General features: G+C 41.4%; 2 protein-coding genes across 2 annotated transcripts in view; both read right to left on the bottom strand.

Annotated features, from left to right (window-relative positions):
- Nucleotides 1-26,748, bottom strand: part of LOC114877199 (nucleolar protein 4-like) — a 118,257-nt gene that overhangs the window by 69,021 nt on the left and 22,488 nt on the right. The window lies entirely within an intron of this gene.
- On the bottom strand, nt 2,573-26,748 carry LOC114877200. Its single transcript, XM_029189465.2, has 4 exons — nt 26,577-26,748; nt 4,736-4,971; nt 4,107-4,238; nt 2,573-3,532 (listed from the first exon to the last, which is right to left on the bottom strand). The coding sequence occupies exons 2-4, from the start codon at nt 4,833-4,835 to the stop codon at nt 3,447-3,449; spliced, it is 318 nt and encodes a 105-aa protein (XP_029045298.1). The 5' UTR covers nt 4,836-4,971; nt 26,577-26,748; the 3' UTR covers nt 2,573-3,446.

Genomic DNA, 26,748 nt, shown 5'->3' with positions numbered 1-26,748 from the left:
TATCTCTCTCTCCGCCCGACCCACAACCTTCTCCCGTGAGCGCAACGACCCTCCTCCCCCTCGCGCCATCCACCTTCGCCGCCTTCACCCTAACTCCACCTCTCACTCTTTCTTTTATCTATCTCTTTCCACATCGACCCCTTCCATCCCCTATCTACGGGGTGTCCGTCCTAGAGTGGTACACTCGCGTTATTTCATAATTTTATTGATGATAGGAGAATAATTATTTGTAAAGAAATTGTAGGGTGAAATGGGTGGAAGGTTTTTGAGGAAAGAAAATTTCTTTTTATATTATTTTGGAGATACTATTGTTAATAATTTCAAAATGAATTCCTTTTCCACAGATAAGAATTCTGAAATTTAATTTTAATTTTTGGGGGAAAATATTTGTTCTATTTTATCCCCAAATCTTCTTTTGGATCTAGCTATCATTGCATGGTAGCCACGAAAATTAGTGTTAATTATTACAATTAGTTTCAAGTTATGTACCATAATGAACGCGTTAATTACTATGAAATAACGAAACTGTATCACTTTAGCACGGACACCCTGTATGTTTCTCGTTCCCTAGAGCAGCCCCTGCCTGCCAGCTCCCCTATCCCCTCGTTCCGACGGCTCTGCCCGTTCCTCACAGTCGCCCTCGTCTCCTTCGCCACCCTCTCGCCCGCGCAGTGCTCCTTCACAAAAAACTCAAGTCCAGTGTGGGCGCAACGGGAGGTTTCTCCCTTCGCCTTCTTTTACCCTCTTCCCATCGTACGTTCCTCCTTTTGCCTGTACCGCTCCCCTGTCGGTCGACAGGAGGCTGCCCCTCTCTCAGCAACCTCATCTCGCCGTGCTGTGTCCCTTTTCCAAGCCAAGTCTCATCGTGCTATATCTTAGTCCGATCGTTCTCTCTTTCCATCCCTTTCCTCCTCCATCTTTCTTCTCACCCGATGCCACACTAAAGTTCCTTCTCTTCTGCTGCCTGTCTTTCGGTCTGTGGCTCTCAACCTACGTCACTCCGATCACTTGCTCTTCATTTTCGATCGGAATGCATCGAAAATTACGAAAGTGGCGAAACTTTCATTCCCTGGTCATCGAACTGAGAGATCGTACGAATTTTTCAATCCCCTCCACTTTGGTTCTGAAAAAAGAAATTCAACATTTTCCTGGTATTTCTTCAACTATTATGGAATCACCTCCGGTTGTATCCATTTCGCGCAACGAAACACGGTGCGAAACAGTCGTCGAAAGTAATCGCGCACCTCATTTTTGGCCGCGCGAATGCAATAAGATAATTAGAGGCGGAATGCTTGGCTAGCTATGAAATAAGGACGCTGGATCCAGCCAACCGGAGGATAATTCACCAACGTGTTGGCTTTTATGATATCCAGCGTCTTGGTTCTTGATCAATCGCAATGAGATCATCCGATTAAATCCCGATTCGTCGATTAGACGGTGACCAGTCTTCTGACGCGTGTCCCGGTATCATCGATATTTTTGATTATCATCGATACGAAGTCAAACCTGTTTCGATCCTCTTCTTACACCATCTGTTTAAAATTTCTGTTTTGGAATCAGAATGACCAAGGTACAGGTCTAGGTCTCTTCCAAGAAAATAACAATATAGAGGAAAGAGATCTCACCTTTTAACTGGGGATGACGAGTTAACGCGTTGGATAAAAAGCATTCTTGAAAAATTAGCTCCTCGCTTAAATTTCAATTTACGTGGGTTGCCTTCAAAATTCCACGAGCTCGTCATGGAGAGGCATTAGGTCGTCATATTCAGTTAAAAGGATAAAAATCAGCCAAAACCGCATCGAAGGCTAAAATTCCAGGAGGATCTTTTGAAAAATCATAAAGTAACCCGGTCGTATCTTTCAGTGTAGCCAGGTATGACGCAGAGCGGACGTAGCAGGCCAGCAGCAGTCGCATCTCTGCTTAGTCTTTCTCTCTTATGCAGGACGTGGCGTGGCGCAGATATATGTCCGGCTGCATCCAAGAAAGAAACTTCAGCTTTACCATCACACATGGTGGCCACGTTGCCGCCTCCTCGACGCACAGCTTCGCCTCCACCTCTAATGTATTCCCCGGCGTTAATACCCGAGGAAGGCTCACCGAGGCCGTTCTGTCTCCATCGCACACGTGGAACGACTTGGTCCGTGTGTCCACGGGTTCCACCTTCTCTCTTCCCCTTGCATTATCGTCGCTCGCGTTGTCTTACCTCTCACGGGGGTGAGAGGCTTCTTTTAATAGTGCTAGAACAGGATCCGCGACTTTCATGACCGAGCGCGACCGCTGCAACGGGATGACTTTCAGCTCACGCCACTTTTCTCTTTCTTTTATTTTTTCTTCCTCGTTGATTTTATGGGTGTCTTTTGTGAGTCGCTTAGGCCCTTTGTCCGTTCGTCCCCACCAGTCCTTTCAGCCGGAACCCGAAGGAACTCGATGGGTGACGGTGTTCCCTGGGAAATTAGAAGCTCTTTGGAAACTGGGCACCCGGGCCCGGACATAATACGGGGATTGTTTTGGACATGGGTGGCCCAGTTTTGGGGGGGACTTATTTTCAGCGGTTAAGTTGGTTCTTTTCTATCATCTTCAAGTTTGAAAAGTTTGTAGTAAATTTAAAATTTCAAAGTTAGAATAAAGCATTAATTCACTTTTCTAATTACAAAATTACGTCTCAATGATACGTATGATCAAACACGTTTGACACACCCGTCCATATCTTCGACGCGTAACCACTTGTTACAACACATAGTTGAAGCTGATCGATCCGGCGTAATTAATGCTCGGTGCGAGCATGGGATAACAAGCAGTGTACCATGGTCCGGCACGCTAAGCGACGATATCTCACCGATCCCTCCGGACGGATGCAAAATTCCGCGCTTTTCGCATTTCACTAGTGAAATATACCATTGGATGGAATGTAACATATTCGTTGGTAAAATTGAAACGATGTAATTATAAGAGAGGCATCGTGAATCAATTGCTCCAGTGCGAATTAGAGAAGGTTGTCCGCGAGTAACAGGGACGCGATTCAGTTGGATGGAGTTCGGATCGGGTCTCGATTCCTCCTTTTTGCCCGGTTGGTCGAGCACGTCTCCGTCGGGACCCACCGGGAATCCAGCTTATCGCGAAACGTCGCCTCGGTTCGCTCGGCGAGGGACCGAGGGGAAAACGCGAAACACGCTGACGTCCTGTATGACACGCGTGTTGCCCCGCGTGCGTGCAATAGGGGGTGGTTGCGTGTGGTGTCGAGCGATGTGTGGGTACCACCCACTGGACGCGAAGCCACTCGTTCGAGCCCCGATCTCCCCTTTCGCACAGGCAACCGAGCAACTGCCACGTTCTTGCACACGAGTGCGTTGCACGCAGCGCTGCGGCGTATGGTGCACCGTGATGCATCCTGGGCCTGCAACGAGAATGCACTCCGTGGACCGGCATAAACGGCTTAGTTGGAACGTTCAATTGCTACGAACGGGATGGGATGGCTGGTGCTGGCCAGCGATGGCTTTCAAGACGCTTTCAGTTGCCTCCGATACTGGGTGTCCTGGAATATGTGTTACTCATTTCAGTAAATTATTCCTCATTTATGTTAAAAAATGACGGATTAATTGAAATCATTGCAATTTATGATTCTTTAATTATAAATTACATTTTTTTACATATTCAACATTTCCACCATTATTTTGCTCCTCTTCGGGTATTTAATTACATATATTTAATAAGAAGTTAATTTCTGGCATAATCTGAATATTTGCCTTTTTACTATGCAAATAGAAGTATTATTTATTTAATAAAAATTACTTTGAACGGTGTATTGATATTGTACTGAATCTCATAGTAAAAAAAAATATTGAATATCAAATTATTGGTTTTGTGAAAGGAAAATGGAAAGATTCGATGCGATTACTTATTACAAAATGGTCAAAATATTCACTGGTGTCGCAAACACGTATCTTATGCTCGTAATAATACGAATATAATAACAATAGTTGAATTTTTCGAAACGGTATTGATGAGCGTATTAATGAGCAACTGGAAATATACGTAAACGTGTCAGTGACCACAGCGTAATATAATTAATCGCCAAGTTTCGAGGTATTAATTACAGAAATAATTACGTGTGATACAACTGCTTAACCGTGGCCGGGATAAATTGATGTGCCTGTAAATTTTACGCGCGATAAAACATCCTCGTGCAATGATAATTTCACTTTTTGATGGGGCACGACCGCACCAATCACCCAAATCATCTGCAAGTATTATATTGAACGATATCAACGAACAAAAGTCTGCTAAAATTGATGAGAATCAAATTGAAATGGAAACGAACGGTATACAAATAGGTAAATTCGATTCATAATCAGAGGAATGGAATGATTCTAATAATAAGATGTAATTTCATGTACCTTCTTACGCTTAATTAGTAATGACACGTAATTTGCATATAGTTCAGAATTAATTTGTCAATTTTCTGGAAGGTATGAATAATTAAAATTATTTAATAAATGAAAATTACATGGAAATTGATCTTTCGGTTAATTAAGTACAAAAATAATGTAATTTTGATTAACTCTTTATCAAATTTGATGAAGTCATGTAAATATATATGTACCATTTTAATAGAAATCAATTAGTGACTCTAAATTTTTTCCTGATTCAATTTCTATTAATTAATTTCGAAGTTCTGTACCCAGTACACCCTGATGTACGAAAATCGGTTGAAATGAGAGGCTTAATAATTTCATACCAGGTATAATATTCTGATGCCGGTTGTTCCGGCGTTCAAAGTCTTCGTCCCCGGTCGTTCGAATAATTATGAGCGGCGATAGATCACGTATGACCGACATCGGTAGCAAAAGCTAGCCAATTGCAGCACACGTCATGCATCCGATCACCAAAACGCCTTCGTTCAGGCAATCATCCCCAGAATCACTGTCCACGCGTATCCAGATCTATCCGGCTGCGAGTCGATTCGCCTGGTGCCTAATTGAGAACAATGAGTAACTCGTCCTCTTGTTTGCCATGGGTATCTTTGACCAGTGGAGAACTTTAGGTAACATCATTCGCTCTCCAACTATCGTGATTTCTACCTCGATAACTCAAAACTTGTTTAACAATAAGACTACTGCTGCATGGTTCACGATAAACCATCTTTGATTCGAATTCGATGGAAATTATTAAATTATTTATCACAGGCCACCCGATAATTGCAATTAGCGTTTATATTTCCAAATGCATTTTCAGTGCATCCTTGCAAGAGCATCTTGCAAAATCTTGCATTTTTTAAAAATGCATTATTCTTTAGAGAAAATAATTTTAAAAAATCTGGTTGACTTTTTTAACACCCTGTACCTTAACGCAGAGTGGATCTAGGCAGCCTGTTCACCGAAGCTCGCATCCATACACGCGTGTGTTACATCGTGCGTGCAACGATGCACCGCAGCGTGGTGCATGCCGAGCTGCACCGAGAATGCACTTCGCAGACCACCATAAACGATTGCACGCGCGAAGGGCCGCCTTGCCGTTCGTAAATCTGTCAGAAGCAGCATTTACGACGGCATTAATAAGCCCTGTACTGATGTAATCTGTCAGAATTCGTCGAATCGATGGGCATCGTGAATGTCCGCGTTACGGAAATGTTTTGGAATACAGGCTGATTGAATCGTTTCGTAATATGGGATGATTAAGTGTATATAAAAGGAAGAAAGAAATAAAAAATTTAGAATAAAATTTGTTCCTATAGATAATATAATTTTTCGAACGAAAGAAATTTATTTCTGGGATGAAAGTAGCATAATCTCGAAATTTCCTTCGTTCTTAGTGGCAAGGGAGGAAAGCCACCCCTAGAGACGATAGAACAACATTGTTGATGACTCGACGCCACTAAGAGGGAAGTTATTTCAGTGGTTCGGGGAAAAGTGGCGGAAAGGCAGCGTCTTCGAGGCAACCCTACTGATGACACAAAACCAGCAAGCACTACCGCACTGCGCAAGGGGGTGAAAACGTACGGTACGCTCCAGTTTCTGGGCACATTTGCGTTTTGGGGCATCGCGCAACCGGTCAGGGAAACGAAGTTTCCAAAGTTTTCACGGAAAGCTTCTCGAGGATTCAACAATCCACAAACTCACTCTCGATGTTGAGAAATAAGAAACAAAGTGAAATTTATATTTCTCGTTTATCACAGGAAGATCTATCGAATTTATTTAAATTAAATAATAAATTGATTTTTATTTTCTAATCTATTGTCTCGTAACTGATCTTTCGAAATATTGCTTTCAAATCTTACCCCAAGTTTTGTTAGAAATTCCATGCAAGAACTAATTAAAATCTGCGGAGACAACTTACGAAGGGGATAACTTCTTTGGTCCCTGAACAGCTGAGCAAAAGTTTCATGTAAAAGTTATTTCTCGTCTATGAGTAAATTCAAAGTGAAACTTTAACTACGTTTTTCTCAAAACCCTGTTTTCCAACCTGGTTAGCAACCAACAAATTAATCCAATTTTTCAGATATTTTTAAAATTATTAAGATCTTATCATAGAACTATTAACAAAAAAGTCAGTAGCATTTTTTCCGGTTTTTTTACTTGAAAATACTCATCTGACCTATATTCTATCTACAAGGTGGTCACATTTTTTCATACTGAGCTATTTTTTTTCATAACATACAGTGATAAATTTTCTGTGATGGTATATAAAGATAAATTTCGTTCAATTAATCCAGATGAACTAATGAAAGGAGGAAAGTAATTTTTGACTGGTTATTCTGCTCTGCCCTGTTCGAAGTGCAGCGCAGCGCGGCGCCAAAAACAGCGGCACCGTCGTCACGGCAAAAACGGAAAAGGAAAATCGATAGCACCAGGAACAGCAGCGAGGGAGGGTAAAAGGGCACGGCGTCATCGTGGACAAACAGCTCGCGGGGAAGAACGACCGCGTTCCATTTTCGCCGTTCTGCTGGACAACTGCGAAGGCCACCGATACGCTATTTAACCCTTGCACGGTGAATGCTGGCTCATTCAAGATCCAGAATTGCTCTTGTGAGTTCATTTCAATTGCATAAAATTGATTAACTCATTATTGAAAAAGAGGTCATCGAATAACCATAAAAAAGGAGAACTTTAATCATTATTTTAAAAGAATAGTAATTTTTCCAAAATAAATCTGTGATAAATTGTGAAATTCCTGAACTTCTATTTAATATTGAAAAATAAATATTATTAACCTACTTTTAACGTTAACCGTGTATAGGGATGTAATTACACCCCATGTATTTTCAATGAAAAATGTAAAAAATGAAATGATTTATGAAATTGTATTAATTTTTAAGAAGATGGAAATGAAATATTAAAAATTAAAATTCTTTTATTTCCCACCCCTTTACACAGAGAGAAAATCGAATAAAAATGTCCCAACACAATACAAAAGTTAAAATATCCAGTGGTATAAAAACTGTTACCATTGGGTCATGTTTGACCCAGCATCCGTCGTGTGTGGCTATCGCGTGATCCGAGGGTACACGAATTTGTATGCACATTCACGTGCATCCATCTACGCGTCCTGCAAATACACGCGATTCGCGAGGGTGATATCAGAGGGTCCAGTCGCACACACTGTTGCCAACACGATAAAACCAATCACCGAAATAACCATGGATCACCTAGGTCAGCATCTCTTTCTATCCTTACGGGCACGTGGCTACGCACACGATCTCGACCTTTGCAATAGCCATTGCTCGCGTGGACAGACACCAGAATTTCGATGTAAAGTAACAGCTCGGTGCACGAGATCGCTTATCTTTCCTCTTAGCAAATTGCGCACGGATTAGGTGATACATCGTACATGATTCAATAGATGCGAGGGGATGTCTGATTTCGATACCATAAGAAAAATTTTCAACATTTTAATTAATACTTTGGAAATAAAGAAAGCAATTTAATTTACTTAAAGCATCCCTTTTTTTAAATTTCCTTGATTCTATTCATTTTATCATCCCTATTTATTTAACAAAATTTCAACAATGTTTTTGGTTGCCTTGTCTTCGAAAATGAAAGGGTTACAAAAATCAATTCAATCTAATTTCGACCTACATTTTTCTGAAAACATCCCCCACGAGTCATGATTTTCTAGCGCGACCCTCCCTGTTTCTATCCACTTTGCCAGCCTTATCCTTCTTCCTTTTGCGTCCCTCCGCGTTTCATTTCGCCACGCTTGCGTGTGTACACGCATCCCTTCTTCCAACCCCCATGAATCCCCTCTTAGTTTCGCACACGAGCGTGCCGTATCTACGTAGTAGAGGTATGCGTCGCTTCGAACACTGTGGCTCACCGATGCCACCGCTAAAGGTTTAATTAGTGAATCGGTTAATCCGATACGTGGCCATTAGCGTGAAATCGGGGGTGCGTTACAGGGACGAAGAAAAAAAATACAACAGGTGATTCTTGTACAGATTCTTTCAGGTGTACTTCGTTCGATTATTAAAAACGCATAAGAAAATTTATTAATCTGATTTTTGGACATGTCGCTGATTCAATTTATAGTTTTTTCTTTTTTTTTCTTTCAAGGTGTGTACTACCTTAAGAGTATGAAATCCGAATGATCGCGTGCCAATACGGCTTTCATTGACCGTCTTTCCACCCTCGGCTCCTCGCTAGGTAAAGCAGAGTTTAAGAGAGGCTGGCACGCGTGCAACTGCGACAATTTATGCCGGTGTCCCGTTTATACCGAGCCCAACTCGTGCACCGGGTAAAAAAAGATGGCGAGAAAAGGGTTGGGGGATTGAACGCGTCTCGCGAACGTGCTGTCTCGGCGTGCTCACCTAATGGCAGCATAAACTCGCCCTAAAATCTTAAAATAGTCCCAACAATTTATGCGTCCTGTTGTTGCACCTTTGCCACCGTTCCCTCCCGTGGCTCCTTGCAATTCTACAAACGATACGAGGCTAAGGGGTAAGAACGGAGGGAAAAGAAGGCAACGCACGCACTTATGCACACGAATGGGCACCTGTATGGCGTGCGAATATACAGGGTGTGTTGAAAAATATGCTTTCGAGAGACTGGGAGTGGTTCTTCAGAACACTGTTGAAGATCACGCTAAATTCTCGTAAATTCGTGACTATAATTCTCATAATTTTAATTTCAATTTAAGCTTTTGCAGTTTAAGAGAATTTAAAATTTACCTAATCTAGCCTGTGTAATTTTCATTTATTAATTTTAATAATTTTTGATTGATTCTAAATTGAAAGGGTTCAAATTTTACTGTGCCACAATTTTTGGAATATCCTGTGTAAGATAGATCTATATATTCATTTAAGAACTTGGGATACTAATATGGAATTCGAGGGTATTTTCTTGTGACAACAGCTCATGAGATACGTTCAAAGTTATGTTCGAACCAGGAACTGTGCTTATGTAGGCTGGGTGCGATATCAAACGCAATGCAATCAAACGGGAATCGATAAGACAGTGAGATGTCCTTAGTGGTGCCGTCTAAATCGAGGCCATTAGGAAATTAATGCATGTTAGGGTCGAATACATGAAATTAGGAGAATCTTGTTCAAATCTCCCATAAGCCTGAAATACCGATCCCATATTATTCAAACTTTTGTTAAATCTAAGAATAATTAACATTACAAATGTTATAATCTAGATTAATTAATTCTATCAAAAGAAAGCAATTAATTATCTATTGTTATTACAATTGTTTAACTACAGGATCCTACAAAACTAGTGTATAGATGGTATAATAAAATAATAATAAAACTTGATAAATGTGTCTTCCTATAGGTATACACTTTTCTAGCAATAAAACTGCACATCCCATGCAATAACGTCGACAACAATAGGGATCAATTCATAAAGGCGCATCATGTTCTGAACTCCAGCCAACAAGTGCCAGAATCGACATTGTTATAGAAAATATGTATCTACTAAACGCGTAATGATGAAATGAAGTACAATATGTACTCAGGAACGAAATAACGTATTCAAAGAAAAAGGAAATAATATGATAACAAAGTCAAAAATTGAAAGATACTAATATCCTGCACTACTCAAAATAATATTAATCAAATTAGAGAATAAATATATTATACAATAATTGCAAGTGCTAAAAGTTATTTTTGGAAGATTCGGAACAGATTTTGAATCGTCCTGTAGAACACAGAATCTAACAATACTCTGCAGCAACGATCGCTTCCTAAAGTAGAGGTTCGCCATCTTCAGATGGGGGGAAAAAAGCTATACCCGACAAACACACGATCCGCAGCTCCACTTTAGTCGAAGAGTGCACGCGTTTCGTCGAGGTAGTCGTCAGAATTATAGATAAGCGAGTGAAATTGCGTCCGCGTGCAGTCGAAAGCCACACACGTTGCCACCTACGTGCACTTCAGCGACCGATACGAAATGGCCTGGCGAAGAGGCGAAAGATAGTAACGTGGACACCTCTCACGCCCACTTCCGGCCCCGAAAGGGTGCTCGCTACCGGTACAGGACAGATAGCGGAGCTCCTCGAATCCGTTATCCTCCGCGTACTTACTTCTGTCGCAAAGCCGTTGTCAGGATTCGGGAGTACAGAAGAGGAACGGTAAACATTGGGAACAGTGTCGCGATAAAAAGAGCAGTAAAAGTGGGAATCCGGTTGGTAGCGAGGGTTGATGGACGGAAATATACGGAGATATATACTCGTTTTTTATCTTATCGTGTTCGTGAAACAATTTTTGATTATCTGAAATTTGGAGAATTTCATTTCCTATTTGAAATATTATTCCAATATTCTTAATCATTTTTCATGATCTTAGTTCGTGTAATTTAAGAGATAATAAAAAGAAATTTTTCTAACTAAGAAAGGACATTTTTCAGTCAGGATATAGAGTCGTGCAAATAAACAGAGAGGATCCGGGTTCTGAGGTTTGTTTGTAGGTAGATACGAGGAAGCAGGCTGACAATTTGTAACAACAAACCGGTCGTACAATTTATCGTGCGTGGGGCCGACCGAAAAGTCTCCCTCGGCTACGCTATCTTGTTCCCTGCACGAGCCCCACCCCTTGATGATCACCCAGCCACAAACCCAGAGGGTATTTTTTTATTGCGCGACAGCCAGGCACCAGCCCAGCCATCCTGCCACCGCTAAGACGTTCTCTTAAAGTGATTCCTGAAAGAGACTGTCTGCGTTCATCCCTTATCTTGGTCAAAATTCCTTGGGGATGAAAGATAATTTCTTCGTATTGCAAGAAAAAGAGTGCAAGAATTATTTATGCAAATTGAGAATTTGACCAGAGAACGAAAATCCGAAAAATTTTCCTAAGAAATATTAATATTTTTGAAAGAAGTCACGTTTTGATATAAATGAAAGGGTTAATCTATCTATTTTCTTCACATCTAACCGCATTCGTAATAAACTATTTTACGATCTCCCATCGTGCTGCATTACGTGACCACCGATGCAACCCTAAGTGCATCAGACTTTTCCAACAACAACAACATTTCCAACCCACTGTATCCATTAGCATTCCGCAATTATCCCCTTCAGAATCTCCAACACGTCAACTATTCCCATCAAACAATACCAATCCTCGTATTTCCTCCCGCCATCCTACCCCCGGTTATAATATCCGCGAGTACTGACATAATCGCAGAGGAAGGAAAAATCACTACCGAACAGGAAAGGTATTCACCCTGAAAGAGGGGGGGAGAAAAATGGATCCATGGAAAGAGATTGTTTCTTCTTGGAACCAGGGGGTTGCTCTAGTTTCGAGGCTGAATTAGATCTGAATTTTTAATATTTCATATATTTCGATATTCGGATATTAATATTTGATATTTTTGATAATATGATCTTTGCACAATGGCTCGGTGAAATTCAACGTGTCCCCTGGTCGAATATGGGGAGGGAAAAATGGATCCAAGGAGTACGGTCGCTGTTGGAGCCACAGGGGCTACTCCAGTTTCGAGGTTATCCGTAGATAGGGAAAAAAATGTCTCGGCCACGGCAGCTGGATAAAATCGTATCTCCCTAGCTGGCCTTCCACCCCCGACAGGCCGCTCCTTTTAACGAAGGGTACGTCCTCGTTGCCGGAGAGTATTGGCCACCACAAGCAAAAACCTGCCAGCCGTGGGTACGTACGTGAACGAGCCACGGGGATGCACGTAGACCTTCGTGCACGTGTAGTGGAAGGAGAAAAGAGGGTAGCGGCAGAAGGGATGGAGAAGGACGGTAAGGGTAGAACGAGCCCGTTAGAGAGAAAGAGAGAGGAAACGCTCGAATACAGAGAAGAACGAAGCTACGAGACTCGTTCCAACGCACACAGGCCATCCTATATTACGAAGTCTCACCCTCTATCCTGGCCAACCCTCCCCCTCCCCCTCGCCCTCGCCCTCGTCCCACAACGCTCCCTCATTCCCCGAGCCCTCGAGATGAAACCCAACTTCTCTGCTACCTCGACTCTCTCGCTCACCCCCTTCACCCTTCAGCCCCGTTTCCCTTCGTTCTCGCTATGCCCTGTCGAGAAGAGTAAGGGAGTCCTTTGGGGTTGAATCGAGGGTGCGGGAGGGGCGGAAAACGGGACGGGTACATCGGTGCACAGAAGGTAGAAGGACACGGCCGGAGAGAAACGTGTCCGAGGAGCATCCCTATACTGGGTGCTCGGTATATCATGATCATGCTTGAATATATTCCTCGACTCTTGGAAAAGGGGGTTGTTTCGCTTCGAATCGAAGAAATGTTATCGATATTAAAATGATGTGTGAAAAATTAGAAAAATAATTTCAACCTTTCCCTACCTATTATTTATTTTCCATAACAATTAAGTACTATCAATAATTTTATTATTATTGAGAGATGATTCGAAACTTTGAGAACCAAAGTGAAAGAGAATAACAAATTTTTCTCGATTTTACGATTTGAAAATATTGTCAATTAACAGCATCCAGTATTTCGTAAGGAGACACCCCGTATAGTCATCGGCGTGTACACAGTCGCGTACGCCTACATACGAGAACAGGCGTGCGTGTACGGTAGATATGTACACGTGTACATATGTATGTATATATAGGTGAACACCGCCGCTGGGCGATATTAATTTCTCTGCAAGGGCTTTCGTCCACGTACCTTCCTGCTGCGACTGTGCCAGGACCCTCGTGACCCCGCGCGAGAACGCTCCGAGTTGCGACTTTCGGCGGTCATTTCAAACCCACGCCAACTACCCAACCTACCCCGTACCGCCCCCGTGCCTCTTTCAAACCGCCCCTTGCGACCCTCGCCGAGCCACCCTATCCTGTCCTTTCGCAGGTAGCCTCTTCGTTTAGAAGCTCTCGGCTGAATGCGAGAGAGTTTGACGTAGATTGCGAGACCTCCGTGGAAAATCCCGTCCAGGTACAACGTCTGCCGTTGCCTTCTACGAAACGTTCTGCCACGGCGGACAAGTAGGACGGATTTCTGGGAAAAGTGAGGGATGTGTGGTGGCTAGAGGGGATCTAGAGGATTGAAGGTTTCCTTGAAATTTCGAGCTGGCTTGGAATGGGGTTGCTTATAAGCCGGGTTGGATATAATGTTCTATTGAAGGGGACAAAGACAACGGTAGCTTGTTGCCGACTTTATTCTGTTGTGAAATAATCGATGCTAGTGGCGGGTTTAATTGTTTGCAGATTTAAACCCCCCGATGGAGCGATTCGGCTACGTGGACAGAAGGTACTGGCTCACTTTTGAGACATTACTGAATTTTTACTATACAGAAGATTAATGAAATATTTCTTTGTTAGACTAATTAATTGAATATTTTTAATTAAAGAATTATCGATTAAATTATAATCATGATTTGTGAAATTTATATAATAATAAATAAAATTCCAATCACAACTGGACACGAAAAATTGTGTATTCTATTGATTTGTTCCATTGTGGAATAGGATGATTGCGAGAAAATGAAATTACAATAAGTGACCAATAATCATGCAAATCACGTTACAAATTAACCTGCATGTATCGGATTCGATTAAACCCGAATTGAATGATTAAATTTTCGAGAATCAAGCAGAAAGCAGTTACCCAATTTTTCAGCTGTATTTCGAGATATAATGAAAGCCAATGAAAATCTTCGTCTCACGTTGAAACTCTAACTATAGAACTCGGTCGATCTGCTACTTCAACCTGAAATAGAAACGGATCGATTCGAACAAATTTGAATGTGGATGACGTTAATATAATTTTTACCACCGGAAAGAGCGTAAGAATTTCATAACTGAGCTTTACGATTGATATAAAACCTATTTTTTGAAACATGTATATCAGCGTGGAACATTTCTAAAATTTTCCTTCCCTCTAATTAAATTTAATTCAATTTTTTCTATTTCCTATACATCAGCTCGAACAAAGAAATAATTAACAGATAATTACGTTCAATCAAAAGAGACTCATTATTCTTTTTATAATGAATTCTAAAATCTCTTTCCATATCAATAAAAAGAGGTGTGTGAAACATTATTTCCAAACTTGTAATATTATCAAGCGATGAGAACCATCGATAGGTGATGATATAACCAATCCACAACTTTCGTAACAGGTAACAACCACCAGTTGACCTATTTAACAGGACTTTGGAGGAAAATGTTTCCCTCGACAATTCCACGACAAACGCAAACAGATTGATCGGCAAGATCAGCTTTAGCTCGAGGAAGAGAAGGAAAAATAGGAGCTGCAGTGCTGTATCGGATTCGATCTGCAATTTACAAGCCCGCTATCTGGCACCATTATCAAATCGAAACGTGGCAGCTCTTGCGACAGGTGTAATTTGCATAATGCGTATCGAAACGACCGACCAACGGACAAACTAGATGGCTATTCGATTTGAAAGTGCATATTTTTTTAGGATCACGCCGAATAATATAGTTGATGATAAATCGAAACAAAATAACAGGAAGGCATAAATTAATTAATATAATCATTTATATTTTGTGATTAACCTGTCAGTTACTGTCAATAATTAACCCCTTCAGCCCTGGATTTTTTGATACTCAGAAAAAATGTTCTTTTAGCATAAAATATTATTTCTAAGACCTCCCTTGCAAAATTGAAATAAGTTTCCGTTGTAGACATTTGCTATCAATACTTTTTTTTCAAATTTTTCCAATATTTATATAATTTTCTATTAGAAATTTTGTGTGTTCTATAATAGTATGCAACAACTCCTCTAAATGGTTATCGAGCGAATGATCGGTCTGCTCAGCTCAACGCGACGATAGATCATCCTTCAGACACCGAATCCCCTGTACATATTCCGTGAAAAAGAAGAATACACAAGATACGACGGTGGAAGCCATGGAAGTCAGAAAGTAGAGCGTTTCGAAAGGATTCACGGTATAGCTGGTGTTTGGTATGGACCGGCGAGTCGACGATCCTCTGTAATCTCGTTGAGGACGATCGCGAGCCATCCACCGGCTGACTCTGGATCCCGGAGTCTAAAACCCGTATAGTAGCCCGTAGCCACCCTCATCGCGCGCATAAATCACAATAGAGGCGGAAAGTGGCGTGGAGAAGTTCTCAAGCAGGGATATGTTCTTGGTGTAGTCTTCCAAGGCGTTTGTTCCCCCTCTGACGTTGGTGCCCGCCACTTCGCCAGGATTCTTTCTCTTCTTTTTGCCGTTAGCCGGCTTCTTCTTTGCCTTCGCTCCTTTTCAAACCTGGCTAGTCATCCTTTTTGCGCCACGATACGGCGAAGCTTATTCGCCAAGTGGCTGGTGGAACCGTGTCACGGAGCTGGCACCGAGACTTGATGTATCGCGGAAATATCGTCGAATCTTTTGCCGTATAATGGCCGCGACGTCCGTGGCAAATTGCATCGAGGTATAGATAATTTTTGAGATTGTTCAATATCGCGTGTTGAACCTCGCATCGTGGTGCTTTGGTCTTTTGGAAAACAAGAATGCTGCGATCAAGCTTCGCTAATCCCTATACGACATTTGCTGTGATCTTAGAATATGAAATATTAAACTTCAGGGTATTGGAAGTTATTGATAGAAAGAGGACCTGAACAATAATGAAATGCAAATACAACTTGAACAATTGGGGAAAAAAATTATTAGTTCCAGTGGAACATTTTAAGGCTTTTCTATTAACCCTTGGACAGCGGACCATGGAGAGAGCCCTAATATTAATTTCAGTTCGTATGATTATACTTCTAGAACCCACCTTAGTAATTAAGGGTTAATAATCTCAGAATAATAAATAAATCCCGTAACAAATGATAACTCCAACGAGGAAAATACTCGAGAAGATTTTGAAAAATATCAGAGAACATAATCCAAAGCGGGGAACAACATCTAACACGTAGTACCATTTTCCGTCTCGCTTTCCGTTCCGCTCGGCCAAGCATTAATCACACGTTAACCAAAATTGATTAGCCTCCCGCGATGCTTTAATCCGCAATTTTTCTTGCAGTCATTCTTATCATAGATCCTTCCTCAATCCAGCCCCATGATACACCGTACATAGCTGCGGTTATGGAGGAACGTATGTATACAGGGTGTCTCATTAAGTTTGGGCAAGATAGAAATGGCAAGAGGTGTCATTTAGTAAATTGGAAATGAATTTATTTTGCATCTTTTTTAGTAAAAATTTATATTTCAGATACAACATTCTATTCTCTATAAGAAAACACTGGGGTATTTATACTTTAATTTAACAATCATTGCAATTTGAAATTTGTTACAACTCTAAACTTTCAAAATCAGAAAATTGGATAAGTTAGGTCCTAGCTAGTTAGGTTAATTTTTATGATATTTTAAAAAACAATAAGGCACCCTGTATATAATACCTAATTCATCATATATTTCTAAAATTATGACATAAAATGAAATTTCAAACATGGTCCCATGCTTTTGATCGACACTGTATATACGGGCACTTCTGTCAGGAACATACACCTATGCACTCACGTACAGCTACAGAAACTTACACGCAAACGTACAGGGGACAAATATGGGGTGAGAGGAGGGGGATGAAAAGACCGAACGTCGTCCTTTATACCTTAGGTGGTCCCCGTGGATCCTCCGAGTCCTCCTTTCGTATCTTTACCCCCATTTCATCTTCTACCACCCCACCGGCTCCCGAGCCACCCTTATTCTCTCTCTTCTAGCCTTTGCCGTGCTTCTCGGATCGAGTCTCTTAGGTTGGGTTTCCTCATCCCTCCGTTCGTCCCTGTCGCCCTTTCGAATCGCCCAAGGCAAAAAAAAAACCTGCCAGCCTCTGGCTGCCGCTAACGGTCGAGGGTGCAAGGGGGGTGGACGAAGGTAGAGAGAGAGTTATTTTTCGAGGGCTACGCGCGATGATTTTTCGCTCGGTGCTCGATATCCCGCGGAAAATCAATACATCACGCTTTTCTGCGACCTTTGAACGTTGACACGATAACGTTCGAGTGTATTGTTTCGAACGGGAGGGTTGGTTTCATGATTTCATGATTAAATTCTGAGGTTTGCTCTGTCGAGCGATGCGTGCTGGCTTTTTTTCCACTAGTATTGCAGATTTATTAGATTCCCGACAATTTTTTCCCCTTTTTTTTGTTCCGCGTATGGTGCTCGAATTTTGGTTCAAAAATCGTCGACGCGTGTGAAACCGATGACGAAGATACCCGTTGCGTCGTTTCAAACCGAAAACAATCATTTACCGCGGTGAATAGTTTATTACAAAATTCGAGCCGTGTTCAATTTGAAAAATTGATCCCTTTTTACGTTCCAGTTTTTCGAACGGTGCGACGAAACGTTCTATTAATATCCCTGTTAAGAGAGCAAACGTTGAGCCGTGTTGAAGCTGTTGAAAAAAATATGTATTTTCATTTCCTTTGAAGTATCCTTTTGTCCGTTCCGCTCTTTCGTTCTTTCTTCTCCGTGATAATTAAGCGCGCGACAACACACTTTGCAAACAAGTCAATTCATCAACATCTGTTGTAACAGTAAAGTAGCTTGCGAGCAACGTGTTGCACGTGTTATGGTTCTCGTATGTTTTCTCTGCTTGGTATGTATGGTTTTGTTGCGTACACTTCGTACAAGAAAAGATGTCGTTTGTACGTATTAGGTCGATGAAAATGCTTTGTATTTGTATAACGTTTCGTTCGAAACAAATTCATAGATTTTCAAAATATTATTACATAATATAGTTTTACTATTTTTTAATTTAAAAAACAATATTTCATATATTATACTTTGTATCGAGATCGACCCAGAGAGAATGCATAACCCTTTCTCTGTCTTTCCCTTCGCTTACTGTGCTGTCAGTGAATTCGCTTCAATATTTTCGAAACGGAGGACAAAGGACGAAGCGGCATCGAAAAAGAATGCAAAAAGGCAGCCGTGGGTTCGAGGGTTGATATGGAAAGATATTTTTCAGGCTTCCACCGAACGGTTCACCGAACCTTATAGAAACCCGGCCTCAATCATGATCCCGGATTCCCCTCGTTCTGCGGGTTCGCCGCTTGACCCTCGTCATCGTACACCGAAAAACATGTATTAAGGTAACTCTTGAATTTTCGCTCGCCGCCCCTTGAACGGATTAATTATCGAGGATATTCAATTTACCGAACAATACCTCCCTTACAATGCCCCTCCTTTTTTGCTCTCTTCTCTCGCGCGAACTTAATTGTCGGAATTCGATGTGGCACGCTTCAGAGGTGTAAATGGATACTGAAGTGATACCGATGAAAAGTGGAATCGTAACTCTGAATTAAATTGAATTTCAAGTGGTAATTGTTGGGGATGATTTACTATGTAAACTAAACAGAACTGTATAATATTAATTTATTAAAACTGCGAAAGAAATAGGAACATTCACCTATTTATAACAAATAATATCAAGATCATTAAAATCGCCAGGATTCATCCTTATTCCATTACCCTCTAATTACCCATCAATTTCTCCAGATATCAAGTTCACGAGTTCGTATAACAAACAGTACATACGACTAATTGCAAAGAGCAAAGTAGGACAAAAGGAGGGAGGAGGAAGAAGGCAGGATGACCGGGCTCGAATGGTTTCTTCAGGGTAACACGTCGGGATTAAACGTTCCCTTTGTTCGTTCGAGGCAAAGTCGCCAGTCCGGTCTGTCCGTACCCCTTTGTCCTCCGGTGTCTTTTTGCAAGAAATCCTCCTCTCTTTCCATCCACCGTCACCCTCAATCCACCCCCTCTTTGCCTTCGTATTAGACCCTTAGGTAATGCCATCGTGGCAGCCACCCTGGACTCCACTCGTAGTCCCCCACAATTTCGATCTCCACCCTTCGCAGACCGAAACTCCCGGCTTTCATCCAACGAACGAGCCACCGCGTCCCTCTACCCGTAACCCTCCCCTCGCCCACCCTCGTTACCGTCAAGCTCCTTCTCCCAGCAGGAAGGAAGGAAGGAAGGACGTCCTAGGGGCCAAGAAAAGGGGGCGGGTTGGGCGGAAGGGTAAGTTTCTTGTTAGGGTACAGACTCACTGGCGACTCCTAAGTTCCTCTAGGCATGTGCTTCGCTGCTACGTAAGGGGGCGGGGACGGACGCGATGGTGGGGGCGAGGTAGCGAAGGGTGCAAACAAGCGTGCCTCGACAAACAAACGGAACGGACTCAAAGCCGAGCCGCTGGACGAGGATTGTTTGAAGATTAAATCAGCCTCGAAGTAGAGGACAGAGTGCGGCCACTTTGCTTCGATTACATGGACCAGCGAAAGGGACCGAGGGAACGAGCACTCGCAACAACGTACTGAAAGGTTTTCGACGCGGACCGTCGCGACGACGTGTTTCGAAGGGTCACACCATCATCCCCCCTTTAAGAAACGCGTGATCGTTCCACCCGTCTGTCCGTATCCACTTAATTACGGGATAATTATTAGCTCTTCAATGCTATTCAAATTTTTCATTACACTTTAGTTGGTTTTATCTACACTACAAGTTTTGATAAGAGTGTTTTTAAAACATTGTATTCCAACTTTCGGTTCGATCATTCTAAGGAATGAATTTAAATGAGAAATTAAAGGAACACCTTCGACAGGAATATTAAATTTCTTCATTACTATTCAACAAGGTTTGAAAGGAGCAAAAAGGATCACATTAACTTGATAAAAGTGGAGTATTCATATATGTGGAGTTTCCATTCGTATTAAACGAACCATTAACGAACGTATAATAATAAGCTGTTAAAGAGAAATTTTATGAAATTATGATGGATGTTAAATTAAATATGGATGTCTTGCATGAAATCTTTCAAACGTATATAAACGCAGTGATCGGTGGAAGAGATTCGAAACAATATCCGAGAAATGTTCTTTAAAAAAGTGATAAAACCAAAGAATGTTACCGTTTGAAGCAGAAGCTTCGAACGTTCAAAGCTGGCCGAGTCACCATTTCCGCGCAAACGATTAAAGCAGAGCGTTCAGAAAGAAGATCGCACCCCTTCGAATCCGACGTTTCAGCTTCAAAAATCAAAGAACGGCCAAGGAAACTTGACATGATACTCGAAATATACAGTGCGTTTCCAAAGCTTCTTTTATAACAAATTTAATTTAATTTAGAAAAAAATTCAATCCCTTGGCAGACAGTATTCAAATAAAATATTATTTGCTATTCGAATATTTCAAACTGGGCTGAGAACTAATTCAGGAAAGAACTTATTGAGATTTCGGAGTTAATTAAAATTCGGATCTCCCAAGTCATTAATCTCCCAGTAAAAATTTAATTCCCAGGCCTCGAATACTTTCGAAACACCCGGTGTATCGGCTGACGATCGCGGCCACGGCGTGGAAATCGATCAGGTCGGCGAGGTGTTGGCCGAACTCGGCCAGCAGTGGTTCACCAGGTGGATCCGCGTCGATCGAAACGGCGAACGCAGAGCAGTTCGATCGGGCCTGGGTACGTCTCGGGCCGAGGTGAACGTTCTTCGTTGCTATACGGTCGGACATTATTTAATAATGCATTACTATGTACATTAACGCGATACACCGGTGATACGTGGCCGTGGCTGGATACATCCGCGCGACGTTGCGCGTGTGTACAGGAACCCGCATACGAGCGCACACCGGTGTCCGCCTATCTTTGTATACCTTTCAGCGTAGTGACGCGCAAAGAGGGGTGGCCACCCTTTCTCTGACTCGTCCACACCCCACCGACCCCTCTTCGCTCTTTATCTCTGTCCTAGCGAACCGTGGCCACGCATACAGGCCGTTTCATCATTCTTGCCAGACCCATTTTCATTCCAGATTTAACATATTTTTATTTTTGTGCGATACGGAGATTTTAATCAAAATAAGTTGGAATGTTGAAAATAACAAGAGCTCGATCTATGTTTCATATTACAATTATAAATAGAAGTATCCCTGCAGACACTGTATTTGGTAAATTGGGTAAAATTTGAAACTCGGTCAAATTTAGAAATTTAAACTTATTTAAACAATTCAGCTGATATTTGTTCTGCGCACTCCGGTGACGAGGCGCGACAGTTAATTCAGGCAATAATACGTGAAAGTTTAAAACGAATTTAGGTCAGTAACCAACTGCTCGACTTAAGTTCCCATCGATCCTTATCTCCCATCTATTTCGGTATCCCAACGAATCACCTAAAGACAATTACCACTTCGGGTACCGAACGACCGCAAAACCGCGCGGTCCGACTGTCGCTGTTTACAGCCATTACCAGTTTCTATAAATTCTACATTTACGGACCGGCGAATAACAAGCACGCAGGAGGTATCAAACATTTCCTGTAAACAGGGAAAATCGGGAGCAGCTGGCGAAATTTCGACGAAAGGACCCACCGGAACGCGGAATCGAGGGTAACTTGACAACGTAGAGGCAACGATAACCGGCTAACTAATTTTATTATCTTCGCGAATAGAGAATCAGCTTGAGTCGTGTTATGAAACAAGCTGTAGCCACGGAATACGACCGCGTGCGGAAGCCTCTCACACATACACATGTGCACACGTACGCGCGTTTCACAGTGGGTTGTATATTTCAGGACTGCGGGCATGGTTACAGTGCACCGTGCAATATGCACACCGTACAGAGTGCAGCTATAGTGCTCGAAGCCTCGAAGTGCTGGCAGGTAGAGAGGGAGAGAGGGTGGCCAGAGCAGAGGGGGTGGGTTTAGAGGGTGGTGTAGTGGACAGACTGGTGGACTAACTGGGGCTCGTGTTACGCTTCGCATACCGGCGAACTTAGCGCACCTCTACACTATCGTCAGAAAGTTTGGAAACAGTTGCTCGCGAAGGCGATAAACAGCTGAAAATCTACGGCACATGTTTCCTTTCCAAACATAGCCCGCCAACAGGGACGTACGAGGAATTTCGATACCGAGCTTCCATCATGATTCGGTGAATCTTCGGAGATCTACTGGCGTTTAACCCTTTCGCTTTCAACCTTTGGGAAATGAATTAACTGTGCTTTGGGGAAAGTATGATTCTTTTTCTAGGGTAGGCTAAGTCGGTTGGCTTTATTAGCAATATTAGGTGTTAGAATTTTAGAATATTAAGATATTAAAATATCAGAATATTAGAATATTAGGTGTTAGAATTTTAGAATATTAAGATATTAAAATATCAGAATATTAGAATATTGGGATATTAGGATATCAGGATATCAAATTATTCGAATATTCGAATATTAGAATATTAGAATACTAGAATATTAAAATACTAAAAATTAGAATATTAGAATATTAGAATTTCAGAATTGTGGAATTATAAAATTTAGAATTCTAAAATGATAAGAGTAAACTATCTCTACCCAAAGGTTAAACATACCATTTTCAAAATAATACAGGGACCAAAATTTCTGACCATAGTGTATACGCTCGGCGAGGGGTCGCGGAGTGGAATAGGAGAGCCATGGTTTGGGGTCGCGAAGGGTGAGAGAGAAGAATGAAAGTGGGTGGGAGTGTACTCTGACCAAAATGTTAATTATTTAACCTCCAGGAAACTCAGTTAACGAGCCAGTGTACAAAATGAGGAATTGCGAGGGGGTTGAAAGCTGCAGAACGTGAAGATCGCACACGTAACGTAGAAACAGGGGTAACGGAAGCTTCCAATTACCAACGAAGGAAAAGATGTTTTTGAAAAGAATATCTTGCTATGAACGGCGACACCTTGTTACGGGATTCGAGGACACTTCGTCAGGATGGTGGCTTGATTAATGGCGTGGGATGAGGGAAAACGAAGGAAAGCAGATACCAACTTGGAAAGTTTGGCATCTTCGCGAAGTAGACCTGATGATTATTACTAACTCTTTAATCGTTTAATTGGAGAAATAAATTGGTTCGTAGTTTCTAAAAGATGTTCCATCTTGTGAGATTATACTGTTCTCCCAAATCATACTTGAACAATTTGTTAATTATTAATAAATATAAACTATCCATTAATAATGATTGTTTAACTCTCGGACAGCGGACCATGGAGAGAAACCCAATTCATATTACTTTCGTTTTCTAAATCTCACAATATTCCTTTAAAAATTCTTCTTCTTCTAATATATGATAGAAATTATTAGAAAAGAAAGTTATTCTTTCGTTTACCTTGTATATATTTTATAAGTTTGGGTCTCGATTGACCAATAGAATTAATCGTTTATTCAGATGAATCTATCATTCAAACGAACAATGATCTCTCAGATCGAGACAGAAGTTAAATTGCTTAAGCAAATCGCAGTTGTTCGTGATCTATGTTTGTTCCGGTCCCCCTCGACGAATATCATGAAAGCAGAAAGTTCCTGTCATACGTCTAACGCGCGATTTTAAATCGATTTGCGAAAAGGTGTATACAATATGATGTGCTCGAAACAGTTTCTTGGCACGGAAAGCTCGAGACTTAAATTTAGACACATGATGCCACTAAACCCACTTCGCCATATGCTACCAACTTTTATATTTCCAGCATTTATCAAAGCCGCCTCACCTTGTGCTCGCTGCATGATTAGAACGGACAAGAATAAAAAAAGAAAAAAAAAGAGAGAAAGAAAATGCAGAGTAGAAAAGTGTGAAAATCGATTCGAGAAGGTGTACTGATCAAAGCTTTCCACTGGTACGATAAATATTGATAATAAATTTATTTCTACACCTAATAACGACACGATTATCATTCTAACAACGTTTCATTTCGTCCTCCTCTTTCTATCGTTCGTACTCCTGGAAAACAGAAGGGTGAACCACCCCCTCGAGCGAAAATAGGGTACATCGAGACGAGGGCTTGGAAATTATCGCGTAGACGATTTTATTAGCACGGCAGCTTGTAATGAAGATTTTAGGAGCGAACCTCAATTATTGGTTATTTAACATCACCACCGAATTGTTTCACGCTGTTCAAGCCACTATCGAGATGCTTACTTAATTCGATCGGATTCGAATTCATAATTAGCCTCGCGAGTATCAGCCACAACCGATTGCGGAAACCTTCAACATTATGGAAATTAGGGTGAAATAGATATCGCTCAGTTCAATGATTTTCTCTATTTACCTATTTCATTTCTAATGTTGTCTAAAATCATCTAAGACGAAAGAAAGATTTTTAAATCGAAATTGGAGTGAAAAAATAATTAAATTTTCTGCCAAATGAAATTCTCTTTTTCTCCTATTTTCTAACCTCGCCCAAATTTGGCCCATTTGCATGAGACATTCTGTATTCACGGACACAAAACCACCCCCGTACCATCCAGAATACTGGAAGTTGGCGCAACGAAGCGAAACAGTGGTCCGCAGTTCAGATTAACCGAACCACTCGAAAACCGAGGGAGCAAACAGTTCGTCGATCGACTGTTCGGTAAGGACGATGAAGATTCCTGGCCGGAAGTTGACCGTCCCCGACTTGTAACTATCCGTACAACAGGTTCTCGATACCTAGGATGGACAGGGAAGTGCGCAGCCACGTCGAAATCATGCCGCAACTCCGATGTCCTTGAAGGTTCTCAGGGACTGAAGGTTTAAGTCGAGGGATGAAGGAGGCGGTGTAGGAGGATGAGGAGAAGGAGAAGTGCAGAAGGTCCTCGGTGATACCATGATCCACCTAGAGGTCGGGAGCGGCCATTTTGCCCGTTCTCTCACCCTCCTAGCTGGCTGCCTCTCTGCTACACCCCGCTCCAACCCTCTAACGGCCCCCAGAGCGTAGTGGTATGAAGGGGGAGATCCAGGGGGTGGTTGAGGTGGGTTGAACGAGGGTGAAGGCCTGCTAGCTATGGTATATGTATGTCTATGTGTGTGTATATATATATGTCCTCTATATACGCGTGTACATATGTACACAGAGAGTATATATGGCATATAGATATACCTGGTCTGCCCTCCAGTACCGGAAACAGCTCCGTCCCGAGCTCAACCAACGGCATGGTAGCCAACATGGCGAACCCAGCGGTGCTCATATTTTCGTCCGACCCGGCTTTCTACGCGACCTCGTGAACTTATCAGACTACACTCGACAGAAGGGCTAAAGGTAAGGGACACAAACGGCCCCGACTAGTTACGCTTTAATGGTAACTAAAGGGCACCGGTTACCGCCTGGACGACACTCCTTTACGGGATAAATCGTTATGATTTAGTTGGATCTACAGGAATTTAAATAGAAAATAAAGTGTCTTTTGTTCGATTTTGTGTTGAATTGAGATAACGGGTTAAACGGAAGTGTTCGTATAGATATACTTGACTGGTGTTCCTTTTATATGTGGAAAGTGTGTAATAATTGAATAAATAAATGGTTATTTTGCCTCAAAGAGAAGGATGATTATAATAATGATAGTAATATACTGAAAATAGAGTAAAGAAGACGGTGTGGTAAGGTATAGGGATGATTTTTTATACTTTTTTTCTTCGTAACCCTATGGTAACACCCTTTGAAGAGGGTGCAATGACCTACGGTTGTGACCTACGACCATATAACGTCCGGCTAAAAAGGAGTCTTTTACTTCATAAACTTCATAAACGTTTGAAAAATGTACAGTGGGTGTGGAAAGTGTTGGTAGATCAATCGATTTCAAACAAGACTTCGTGAAATTACTGTTTCAGAAAGTAGATAAGAAGGGAAAATGTGGAGGGAAGAGGGTGTCAACTGATATGGAGGTAAATGTAAGAAAGTGTGGCAAGGTAAAAGAAAAGGAAAAAAGGTGAACTGTATGGATGACAAGATTACATGTATTGTAATAATTAATCTTCCCTCAATTAAAACTGGGTCATTTTGATTTCGTGCTACTTCACACATAGAGAATATAGATTAACCCTTTTCCTAAAAAAGTATAAAATATAATATAATAGGTTTCTTACATAATTAATTATAATTCTATTCAGACTACGAAAAATAACTATATTTTATTATTTAACCCTTGAACAGTGGAGCCTGGGTCAATTATGATCCAAACAAGAATATCAATCTAAAATTAAATGTATCATTTTCAAACGAAAGAGTTTCATATATTGGAACAGTGTAAAATTCAGAAAATAAAATTAGGTCATTCTCCATGGTCCGCCGATCGATTGTTACAAAATGCATTATATTATATTTATTATATTATTGAATTGCTAATGCTGATAGTTAATGCTAATTGCTAATCTATAATTAATTAATTTCCGCGGTTTATAACGCGTGGATACAAAGTATGATTTACCTTTGTTCGTTTCTATAACCTAGTGTGAATTAGTGGAGGCTGTTGCGAGTTATGAATTGCAATGCGTTGTGGCCAGTGTGTAATTTTCTATTTGCGATGCACTATAATTGCGTTTGCGATTCCTTGTGGAAATAGATGAAAATGACGAACCGAGCAGGAGTAGGCTCCTGCG

Source organism: Osmia bicornis, chromosome 8 (genome assembly GCF_907164935.1).
Source record: "Osmia bicornis bicornis chromosome 8, iOsmBic2.1, whole genome shotgun sequence".
In the NCBI taxonomy this organism is placed as follows: Eukaryota; Metazoa; Arthropoda; class Insecta; order Hymenoptera; family Megachilidae; genus Osmia; species Osmia bicornis.
Note: the sequence above shows the minus strand (reverse complement) of the source record. Positions and strands in the feature narration are given on the sequence as shown.

Coding starts and splice junctions, on each gene's coding strand:
- LOC114877200 (XM_029189465.2), bottom strand. CDS start 4,835: ATGTCGGTCATACGTGATCTATCGCCGCTCATAATTATTCGAACGACC. Junction 4,239..4,735: donor GCATCAGAATATTATACCTG/GTATGAAATTAT, acceptor TAATACTTGCAG/ATGATTTGGGTGATTGGTGC. Junction 3,533..4,106: donor GTTAAGCAGTTGTATCACAC/GTAATTATTTCT, acceptor CACATATTCCAG/GACACCCAGTATCGGAGGCA.